The sequence below is a fragment of the Xenopus tropicalis genome, chromosome 2, assembly GCF_000004195.4.
Source record: "Xenopus tropicalis strain Nigerian chromosome 2, UCB_Xtro_10.0, whole genome shotgun sequence".
NCBI classification, from domain to species: Eukaryota; Metazoa; Chordata; class Amphibia; order Anura; family Pipidae; genus Xenopus; species Xenopus tropicalis.
In genome coordinates, this window is record NC_030678.2 from 152,043,691 (window position 1) to 152,056,118 (window position 12,428).

Genomic DNA, 12,428 nt, shown 5'->3' on the forward strand with positions numbered 1-12,428 from the left:
AAATGATTCCCTTTTCTCTGTAATAATAAAACAGTACCTGTACTTGATCCCAGCTAAGATATAATTACCCCTTATTGGGGCAGAACAGCCCTATTGGGTTTATTTAATGGTTAAATGATTCCCTTTTCTCTGTAATAATAAAACAGTACCTTGTACTTGATCCTAACTAAAAAATAATTAATTCTTATTGGAGGCAAAACAATCCTATTGGGTTTAATAACGTTTAAATGATTTTTCAGAGCACATAAGGCATGGAGATCCAAATAACTGAAAGACCCCTTATCCAGAAAATCTCAGGTCCCAAGCATTCCAGATAAGGGGTCCCATACCTGTATATACTGGGATCTGTTACATGGAAACTGTAAAAGCTCCAAATTACAGGCAGGCTCCCATGGAGTCCAAACAAATACTTATAAATGGTTTCTGTGTAATAATAAAACAGTACCCTGTACTTGATCCCAACTAAGATATAATTATCCCTTATTGGGGGCAGAACAGCCCTATTGGGTTTATTTAATGGTTAAATGATTCCCTTTTCTCTGTAATAATAAAACAGTACCTGTACTTGATCCCAACTAAGATATAATTACCCCTTATTGGGGGCAGAACAGCCCTATTGGGTTTATTTAATGGTTAAATGATTCCCTTTTCTCTGTAATAATAAAACAGTACCTGTACTTGATCCCAACTAAGATATAATTAATCCTTATTGGGGGCAGAACAGCCCTATTGGGTTTATTTAATGGTTAAATGATTCCCTTTTTTCTGTAATAATAAAACAGTACCCTGTACTTGATGGTAACTAAGCTGCATGAATCCATATTGGTGGCTAAACAGTCCTATTGGGTTTACTCACTTTTCAATAACAGGCTTATTTTATGGTGATTAAAATTACAGAATAGATAATAGATCATTTAATACAGGGGTGTTTTTTGACCTAATGCCACCTGAATCAGCTTTCAGAATGCCGGCCCACCTTGGACCCTTACGCTTACTTTACAGCGCCGGAGGGGGTCTAGGGGTGGGGGCGGGGTGCATTGCTAGTGCAGAAAGTGCGATTGGACTCCCTGCACTAGAAGAGCTGAATTTCCAGTTTAAAAAATTTAAATTTGGCTTTTAAAGTTACTAGGAGCAGCTTTTTGCCGAGTTTTTGGCACGTTTCCAATATGAGGGTATTAGTCCTCTCTGAGTTTCATGAAGTCCAAATTCCATAGAATCACAAGTAAAAAATAAGAAGTCTATTTTATGTAAATAGGAGAAAATTGCTTTGGGAGGCGAGTGTGATTAGTGTTGGGATCGGGTAGATAATAAATCTTCAGCAGCCTTTGCACTTGATGAAAGCCTTATCGGGGATTGATGTGAGGGCAGGTAGCGCAGTCTCATATAATGGCTGAATGGAACATATGGCAGCCGCACAGATGTGAGCCTCTAATAAAGACAACATCCATTCTGCAGAGCCTAGTCAGGAGGAATGGGGGCATTGTGTGCTGAGCAGATGTCACAGGGGTCACACTATATAAAAATATATCCTTTGGACGTGTGTGTGTTTAGGGGGGGGTTGTTGTCCCCTTTTTTATTGTTTTATTCTGGTTTAATTTACACAGGCGCCGTGCGGTGTCACCAAATCAATGGCCTGCTAAACACCCATTAGCATGTTAATGTGTTTAGGTGCTCTAATCCATGTTCTTATTCTAGGAGTCGGGATAAGCTGTTCTTTCAAAATACTGGGGGGAGGGTTGTATTTATAAAAATGTCATTAATGGTAAAAATAAAACAAAATTTGAAAAAAAGAGAAGAAAAAAGCTCTTAATAAACACAACTGGTTGTGATTTAGAAATGTTGCCAATATAGCATTACAGTGGGAATATATATTGTCATGCAGAATATTTTACCCTTTGATAATTATATCTCTAATTCCATGGGAAATATTAAGATGGTCAATATTGAAACATAAGACTGTGTAGGACCATTTATTAAGGGGACATTGAGTGTTGCCCCTTAAAGTTTTGAGGTGCCCAGCAGAAGGGCAGTCTTTACAGCTATGATATCTCTTATCTAGAAACCCGTTATACAGAATGCTCAGAATTACAGGAAGGGCATCTTCTTTAAAGTCCATTATAAGCAAATAATTTTAATTTTTAAAAAATGATTTCCTTTTTTCTCTGTAATAATAAAACAGTACCTTGTACTTGATCCCAACTAAGATATAATTACCCCTTATTGGGGGCAGAACAGCCCTATTGGGTTTATTTCATGGTTAAATGATTCCCTTTTCTCTGTAATAATAAAACAGTACCTGTACTTGATCCCAACTAAGATATAATTACCCCTTATTGGGGGCAGAACAGCCCTATTGGGTTTATTTAATGGTTAAATGATTCCCTTTTCTCTGTAATAATAAAACAGTACCTTGTACTTGATGGTAACTAAGCTGCATGAATTCATATTGGTGGCAAAACAAGTGCAGTGAGCCAATCAGACTTTTGCCTTTATAAGTCAAATGTGAATTAGAATGATCAAAGCTAACTGCTGATTGGTTGTGTTTATGGGAACAAGAGAAAAGCTCAGCAGAATGTCATAGCAAATTTGTTGTAAACTATGGGGCCACAGTAGGGGTCAATATTCCCAGATCTGCCCAGAACATGCCAGTTTCTACTTGTAACCCCACTTATTTTCTGCTAAGCATTGCATTTTTCCCCATGAAATTCAGAACTATGCAGAGAGGTAGGTACTGGGGCAAGAACAAGTAGTCATGGGGGGGGGGGGGGGGGTCATTTATACTGGGCAAATTTGTACCTGGGCAGTAACCTATGGCAACAAATCAGAAATTTGCTTTCATTGTTCCATTGGCAGCTGGCTGGAAAAAGCTAATCACAGATTGGTTGCTATGGGTTACTGCCCAGGTGCATATTTGCCCAGTTAATAAGCCCCCTTTTTTTTAATAGTCAACTTTTATTGAGTTTTTTATAAACAAAAGAATTGATAGAAGGAAGAAAGAGAGAAGGAGGGAAGAGAGGAGGGGAAGTAGGGGATGGAGAGTGTGTTGTGGTGCTTTAGACAGTTGTTGCTGGAGACTCCAACCATGGGTTCCAAATCTTCTCGAACTTTAGTGGGCATCCCCTGGCTAGATATGTTAACCTGTAGAGTTCCAGTTGTGAGTTAATCAGCTTTATCCATTTGTTTAAAGTAGGAGGTAGGGGACTCATCCAGTGTAGGGCCACAGTTTTTTTTGCATAGAATAGCAGAGCTCTCATAAGTGATCTTGAGGCTGTCTTTGGTAGTAGGGAGTCCACCAGGCCCAGCAAGCATGTGATTGGGTTTAAAACTTGAGGTAAGGAAAGTTCGTCTGCTAGGAAGCGCATGACTTGTTGCCAGAATCTTTGGATGTCTGGGCAATTCCAAAGCAAGTGCATATAATCAGCATCAGGTTCATTGCAGCGAAGGCATCGGGAGTGCTCCAAGCGACCCATCTGGTATAGTTTCTTAGGTGTTAAGTATGTTTGGTGTATAATTTTGAATTTAATTAGTTTGTCTCTTGTGCTTATTAATGGGGAATAGAGATTGTCTATCACCTCTTCCCAGTCATCTGGGTCTAGGTGGAGGCCACTTGTTTCCCATTTGAGTTTGACTCTGGGTCTAGGGTCATATTTGTGAGATGTGATTGCTGCATATGTTTTGGAGAGGGTTTTAAGCTTGTCTGGAGCAGAGATTATGTTTTCTACTGTCGTGTATTGTATAGGGTGGGTATCTTGCTGAAATTGTGTAAGGAAGAGGTGTCGTATTTGCATGTAACTGAGCACCGACAGGTCCGCCAGGGCAGGAAGTTCCTGGAATTGCCTGCAGGTTTTTAGGGATCCTGAGTGTAGTAGGTGGTGGAGTTGTTTGACCCCTGCTCTTGCCCATGTAGCGCCTTTCCCAAAAGTTGCAAAGTTTTTAAGAAGGGTATTGTGCCACAGAGGTGTGTCAGGTGAGACTGAGTTTTTTACGTTGGACGTTTTATACAACATGTCCCAGGTTTTTTTGGTGGCATTTAAAAGAGGTATTGGGGGGGTAGACATTTGCTTGGTCTACTGTATATAGAGCATGGTGTAAGGATTCAATGGAGTAATAAGCCCCTTTTAGTTGATATTTAGTAGATATAGGGCCTGATTCACTAAAGGGCGATAAAAATTATCGCACGCTTTTTCGCGTTAAAAAACTCAAAATAACTTGCGCGCGATTCACCATAGTATTATCGCATGCGAAAAATAGCCATTTTTGCATGGGGTATTTCTCGCACTAGTTTTACCGTTTTGCGTTAATTTCCGCGCTGAAAAGAATACGATCGCATGATTCACTATAACTTTTGCGCGCTAAATATCGCATTCGGCTATACGAAAATTAACACCTACTACAGGCAGGAGAAAAATTATACAAAAGTACAGTAAATGATTTTTTGCAATAAAATATGGACTTACAGTGTTATTTATTCAAGTCTGTGTTTCCCCTAGAGTGACGCAGCCGCCAGTTTGCAGCGAAATGTTCATTTTTAATACAGTAATTTTCTGCAAGTATTGGCGTGTATGGCTAACATGGCGTGCGTTCATTTGCGCAACTATTTCTATTTGGCTACAAGTGATGAAATGTTTCGCCAGGCATGGATTCGCAGCAAATTTTTGGACGTGCGTTGAATTTTTTCGCGGCGGATTTTTTCATGCGTTTCACAAAACAATCCGCCAATGGCAAAACGCATGAAAAAATTCGCCACGCAAAAATTCACCGCACATCCACAAATTGATACAAGTGTCAAAAAATAATAGTCACGGGCAACAATTTTTTTGCCCGCACAACATTTTTGCCGTTTCGTGGATCTTTCGAAAGATTTGCTAATTTTTCACCAAAGAAACCAGAACACATTTGCTCATCACTAGTGGCTACTATTTATAAGCATCTACTATTTATATGCTACTATTTATATGTGGCTAATATTTATATACACCATTTATATGCTTCGACAATTTTTATACACTATTTCTATGCTACCATTCATATTCGGTGATTATTCGCGTAATTTAGCGCATGTACAGGCAAATACCGCATTGAAATAGTCTTTCGCGAGTTAAATAACGCTTGCAATATCGCGCGTAAAAAAGCGCGAGTATGCTTATAGTGAATCGTGCGAAAAATCGCCAAAATTAAGCGGCGGTAAAAATTTTAGCGCACAATAAGAATAGCGCACGTTTTATCGCCCTTTAGTGAATCAGGCCCATAAGCTATTTACTGTGTACATTCCTTTTTTTGCTTCTGAAAATTCTTAGCTTGTCAATTAACTGCTAAAGACACCCCCTCTAAGCTGCTCCATAATCAATTGTAGGACATCACTGAGATATATTTTTTCTTTTAAGAAATAGACAATTGTAGGGCTTATTTATGACTACAAGTGCAGTGTGAAAAGTGCAATTTGGATGCAAATCACTGTGTTTCTTACCCATAATGCAGCATTTTCTCCATAATTTATGTGTCCTGCAGGGAGTTGCACCTGCCTATATATCGGCCTATGCATCAGTACAGACGCAATATCGGGCTATGCATCAGTACAGACGCAATATCGGCCTATGCATCAGTACAGACGCAATATCGGCCTATGCATCAGTACAGACGCAATATCGGCCTAAGCATCAGTACAGACGCAATATCGGCCTAAGCATCAGTACAGACGCAATATAAGCCTAACTTGGGGTAGGCAGAAGAGACACCTGCCTGGGGCACAATAGTAAGGGGGCACTAGGCAGGTACCTCTTTTGCCAAACCCTAGTCTGGGATCTCCTACCCCCACCACTCCCCCTCCTCCATGATGTCTGCCTGCGTGCCTTCATGCCGGAGCGGTGGGGGCGAGGTGGCTCATTCTACTCTGGGCCTTTGCATTAATACGGACACAATTGTGCATGCGTGTGGTAGGGAATCATATGCAAGTTGCAGTTAACATACTGTAGAGTTGTTGTAATGAGATTTGCGTGTGATGCAGGAGTGTATCTACAGAGGAAACAGACCCAGTGTTTGATGTGGGGCCCAGGAGTTTATAGGGCCCATCAAGGCTCAATTAATGAGCAATTTCAATACATCTTGGTAGAATGGGTCAACTTAACAATGTTTTGGGGCCCTAAATTGAATTTGCTGTGGGGCCCAGTGACATCTAGTTACATTACTGGCGTGATTCTTCTGGCACTGCTCTGCTGAACCCACTGTGAGAACCTTGGAACTACTGACATGTTCAGGGAAGAGGACCTGTGACCACAAACAGGCATAATATAAGGAATAAAATAACTGGTTAAATTCAGTACTATAGGTTTACTTGTTGAGCACCCACCAATCTCAAACTGATTGAATGCTGCTATTTTTGGACTAACTATATATATATATATATACTATTATATACATATACGTTTAATACATATTTATATTATAATATATTTATAGTATAGTAATTGTTTTATTCAAGCTCATGCAGGTAAAAGAAAAGAATGTAGTCTTGAAGATGAATTTTCCTAGAAAATTGTAAACTTAGTTTTGCCTGAATGATGTAAATCACTATAATTGCAAAGTATCAGCATCAAGCACTGAATTGCCCTGGAACATAAATGCATAGGAATGTGCTGCTTCTCTTGCTTAAATATCTTAACCTCATTTAGCTTAATTTTCTGCAATCTCATGATTCACATAATTGCCTTCTACTTGTATGTGGGATTTATACTGGTGTTAACTCATCCTTAGTTCAACATTAACAAGTGAGTTGCTGGATCCAACCTGCTATCTACTCATCTGCTTCTTCAATATCCCAAAATCTGATATCTGTTATTAACAGGGCTGTGGCCTCTTTAAATGAAAAATGAATGGTTTTAGAGCCTCTAAACGCTCATGAGGTGGTTCAGACATTTTTGGAAGATACTTTGTTTTTGAGCTTCATAGGTTTTGGACATTGTTTCAGATCTGGAAGGTGGGAATATTCCCGCTGATAGGATGTGGTGAGTCAGGCAAGGGATGGTTATTGGGACCAATCAGGAATAGGACAGGCAGGAGTGGGAAGAAGCAAAAGTAGAGACAGAACAAGAGTAGAGACAGAACAAGGCAGGAGTGGGAAGGAACAGGAGTAGAGACAGGATAGAGCAGGAGTAGAGATGAGACAAGGCAAGAGTGGGATAGAGCAGGAGTAGAGATGAGACAAGGCAAGAGTGGGATAGAGCAGGAGTAGAGATGAGACAAGGCAAGAGTGGGATAGAGCAGGAGTAGAGATGGGACAAGGCAAGAGTGGGATGGAGCAGGAGCAGGAGTAGAGATGAGACAAGGCAAGAGTGGGATAGAGCAGGAGTAGAGATGGGACAAGGCAAGAGTGGGATGGAGCAGGAGTAGAGATGGGACAAGGCAAGAGTGGGATGGAGCAGGAGTAGAGATGAGACAAGGCAAGAGTGGGATGGAGCAGGAGTAGAGATGGGACAAGGCAAGAGTGGGATGGAGCAGGAGCAGGAGTAGAGATGAGACAAGGCAAGAGTGGGATAGAGCAGGAGTAGAGATGGGACAAGGCAAGAGTGGGATGGAGCAGGAGTAGAGATGGGACAAGGCAAGAGTGGGATGGAGCAGGAGTAGAGATGGGACAAGGCAAGAGTGGGATGGAGCAGGAGCAGGAGTAGAGATGGGACAAGGCAAGAGTGGGATGGAGCAGGAGTAGAGATGGACCAAAGCAGGAGTTGGATGGAGCAGGAGTAGAGATGGGACAAGGCAGGAGTGGGATGGAGCAGGAGTAGATACAGGTCAAGGCAGGGGCAGGCAGGGCCGGAACTAGGGGTAGGCAGAAGAGGCACCTGCCTAGGGTGCAATTATTGGGGGGGCAGGTTCCCTTTGCCCTGGTCCTCTCACTCTCACTCACCCGAGTAGCGGAGGGCTCCACCTGAAGCGAAAGGTGGTTGTTATAGGCTGAAGCGTGAGCTGTGACTGGGACCTTGGCAATTGTTCTGGGTTTTGGGTAACTAATCGTGACAGTTTGTGTGTACCGTGACTTGTATGATCCTGGGGATGGCCCTTAGTAATTAAAATGGCAATTTTAGCCAATGTCACATGCTAATAAAAAAGTATAATTTTTAGGGTAGTGCTGCTAGTGGCAAAATAATAGAGACAGCAAAGAGCAGAGCCAACTGATGCTGTGGGGGCAGGGCTATGGATGATTCAGTGGAATTCTGAATGATAGACAAATTCTGTGTGCAACACAGCTCATCTTCCCTAAGACTTGTTGATCCCTGAAATGATTGTACTTTGGGGCAATAACTATTGGCTAAACCTCTGAATTCCCCACTAGCGATACCATATGCTTGCCCAGAAGTCCTAGCAAAATACAAACTCCAGGCCATTGGCTGTTATAAAGAAGCTGGCAGTTTCAGTTCCCAATGAGTGAACTTGACATCTCTGCCCTTAAAGCTCACTCAGAGCTACAAAGCATTCTAGGAAATGTTTGGAGGAGCTCACGATGCATTTGATTTTAATGAGAAAGTGATCCCGTATGGGATGACACATCGGCACTGAAAGGCGTGTTAGTCACACAGTGGGATTTAAATAGCAACATTTTGAAAAAAAACAGCCTTTCATTACTATTCACAAGAAGCATTTAAACTAGTAATATGACAGCTACTATTCTGTATGTCTACAGGAATCTCTTGCCATCCAATAATAATTGCTATTTTCTTCCATTTCTTTCATAAGAATCCTTAAAATGTCCTTTGGGAGAGATATGGAACTTGAGCACTTCGATGAGCGTGATAAAGCTCAAAGGTACAGCAAAGGATCCCGGGCGAATGGCTTGCCAAGTCCTACCCATAGTGCCCACTGCAGTTTCTACAGAACTCGCACTCTTCAGGCCCTGAGTTCTGAGAAGAAAGCCAAGAAGGTCCGATTCTATCGTAACGGAGATCGATATTTTAAAGGCATCGTATATGCAATTTCCCCAGATCGATTTAGATCTTTTGAAGCTCTTCTGGCTGATCTGACCAGGACTTTGTCTGATAATGTTAACCTTCCCCAAGGAGTGAGAACTATCTATACTGTGGATGGGTCTAAGAAGATAACTTCTCTGGATCAGCTGGTAGAAGGTCAGTGTGTTCTTTCATAATTACTAGACTTATTCCTGTTGGATTCTTCATGTTACTACTATGTCCTTCTAATGTTTTCTTCTGGAAATAAATGTATGTTTGATGCCCAGATATTCCATTGGATGTTCAAAATAATCAAGCCTTTAAAATGCCCTAGTGCCGTTCCATTGTTTCAAAGTTACTGCACTGCAATGTGAGGAATTGTATGACAAAAATATTATTATTATTATTATTATTATTAACATTTATTTATAAAGCGCCAACATATTCCGCAGCGCTGTACAATAAGTGGGTTTCATACATTGGACATACAGAGAAACATATAAAGCAACTAATAACCGATACAAGAGATGAAGAGAGCCCTGCGCAAAAGAGCTTACAATCTACAAGGTACATAATATAAGCCTTCTTCCACCATGTATACAGTATATGATATACAATGTATCTCCTTGCTGCATCCCCTGTTCAGTGTGGGGTGCTATAGGCTGAGATTTATTGAATACCAGTTCTCTTAATCTATTGTATACAGTTATGTGCAGTATATACATCTTAAGTTGCATATTACTGGGCAGTTTTATAAAGTGGACTATTGTGAGTGTGCCCTAGAATGAATTAATGTAAAAATGCATTCTCTCATATAAATGGCATTATCAAACTAGGCCATTTACACTAGCTTAATATATACTGATTGTAGGGGATAGTTACTCAAATAGTGTTTTATTATATTACTCGGGCAGGGCATGAGATGAAGGCAGGCAAGAGAGCCATGGTAATAAAGGACATAAAAGAAAATAGAAATAGTATACAGGTATAGGACCTGTTATCCAGAATGCTCGGGACCAAGGGTGTTTCGGATAAGGGGCCTTTCTGTAATTTGGATCTCCATACCTTAAGTCTACTAAAAAATCATTAAAATATTAATTAAACCCAATAGGGCTGTTCTGCCCCCAATAAGGATTATTTATATCTTAGTTGGGATCAAGTACAGGTACTGTTTTATTATTACAGAGAAAAGGGAATCATTTAACCATTAAATAAACCCAATAGGGCTGTTCTGCCCCCAATAAGGGGTAATTATATCTTAGTTGGGATCAAGTACAGGTACTGTTTTATTATTACAGAGAAAAGGGAATCATTTAACCATGAAATAAACCCAATAGGGCTGTTCTGCCCCCAATAAGGGGTAAGTATATCTTAGTTGGGATCAATTACAAGGTACTGTTCTATTACTACAGAGAAAAAGGAAATCAGTTTTAAAATTCTGAATTATTTGATTAAAATGGAGTCTATGGGCTTTCTGTAATTCGAAGCCTTCTGGATAATGGGTTTTCGGATAAGGGATCCCATACCTGTACTTATAAGATAAGTATTTTTATCTAACCATGAGAGATGGGTCTTGTCGGCATGTAGGTAGGTCTGGTAGGATACTCTATTGATGTTGAGGATCAGCTCTGATGGTCTTAGAGAGAAATGACCATAAAACCTAATTGTGTTAATGAAAATGTAGTTTGGGACTGCCAGAAGAATCCTTTGAATCTTTATGAGAGTCCAAAACTTATTAGCTATGAAACAAGATGTTTTGAATAGTGGTCACTATTGCATAAAATGCCATAAAAAGTGGAAGAAACCCATATTAGCCGCTATATACGGCACAGCTTGGCAGTTGTTAGTGCAAACAATAATTATTTTATCTGTATCACCCACATTTTGGGCTGTGTGAAGAGCATCAGTTGACTCCTGAAAGTGCCTCCTCCAGCTTACTCTCGTACAAATGGAAACGGCTCTTAATCCTTACTTCATTTGCATTCTTTTGCTTAATTAGCCCAGTAATAATTAGCTCGCAGCTGCACTTTATGTTTAAACAACTGAAAAATCAGTCTGCTTTTTCTCCATAACTATGCAGTTCATTTAAATACTGAGCGCAGTTTCTTTTCCATTACTTGTCAGGAAATAGAAACATACAAATGATGGCTTAATCACCACAAAAATAGAACATTGGGTGGAACACACTTGTGTGCAGCAGCCGACACTATTGTCGTAGCTATGAGAGTTCAATAAGGATACAGTGCCATAGCAAACTGGTACGCCTGCATCACTAGACATAACTGGCATATACACACATGCAGCAAAGTACATACAGTTATAAACAGTAGATGTTCCTCACCTTATGTGTCTGAAGTACTTCCATACTTTTCTCCATATTATTCTATGGGAAGTGGTGAAAGTATTGCGGTGAGCAGAATGGTCCATGTGTCATAACAGTTATCTTTTCTGCACATGGTGCTCTCGATGTGATGCATTGTTTATAAACCTATGTTCTTCTTGTTACAGCTAATCTTAGTTTTTAAGCAACTATCATCAAAGTGTTTTCATGGCGAGTTGCATTGAGTGCGGTAGGGTACTCCATAGATGTTGGGGACCGAATGCTTTTAGAGAGAAATGACCATAACTCATGCAAGGTTCTGAGATGTATGACCTGATGGGTGAAAATGTGGAAAGATATGAAACAACATAGGGCAATATGTAAGCAGGGTAGGACTGGCCTGCCAGGAAATCTCTCAGTGGGCCCCACTGTATGACAAATTCCATAACCTCCCTCATTTCTACCACAGAACTGTGTAATACAAATACTATTTATTATTTTACTATTTACTGGACCACAGAGCAAGCCCTAACTGTCAAGTTCTTTGGTGGAACCTAGGAGGCCCAGCCTCATGGCATTAGTAGGTGACATGTAATATGAGAGAGTATTATTTGTAGTATAAAGCCTTTTTATTGTTCATGATGGATTGGGAGAAGAAGTAGTCATTGGAATAATACATTATTCTGGACTGGATAATTAGGAAGATGTTTAATTGGGAAGTTGTTTCAAATATCACAGCACCTTATCAGAAGAAACGCAGTTTCTAAAGAGGGTAAAGCAATAGTAATTTTTATATATAGGGCGATTCACACGGAGGATCCAAAGAAATTTACATATTAGAAATGATTTGCAAAAAAGAGTGTCATTTTTTTCAACGGTATCTAAGGAGTGTAATTGGCAGATGTGTAGATCAAAGCTTATAGCTTTATAAAACATATAGCCATATAGTACATGGGAAGTGGGCAGCTTGAAGTGTTGGGTGCCAACTTCCAAGAAACCCCCAAAATAGCAAGAAACCTGTTTACTGAATATTGAAGATGATCATGTATAGCTATGGTTGTGAGCAAGTGGTAGCCATTGCATTTTGTACAGAATAGGTGTTAACAGGACAGCGACATGAGGGCAATTTTTGGTTCACTGCCACCCCCAATAAAGGGCTGCGCATAGCACCC

General features: G+C 40.3%; 1 protein-coding gene across 5 annotated transcripts in view; it reads left to right on the forward strand.

Annotated features, from left to right (window-relative positions):
* dclk1 (doublecortin like kinase 1) overlaps nt 1-12,428 on the forward strand; it is a 202,379-nt gene that overhangs the window by 12,679 nt on the left and 177,272 nt on the right. For all 5 annotated transcript variants that reach the window (XM_012957157.3, XM_012957154.3, XM_012957153.3 and 2 more), the window contains exon 2: nt 8,728-9,113. In XM_012957157.3, the coding sequence (XP_012812611.1) occupies nt 8,738-9,113 (376 nt within the window). In that variant the 5' untranslated portion in view covers nt 8,728-8,737. The remainder of the gene's footprint in view (nt 1-8,727; nt 9,114-12,428) is intronic.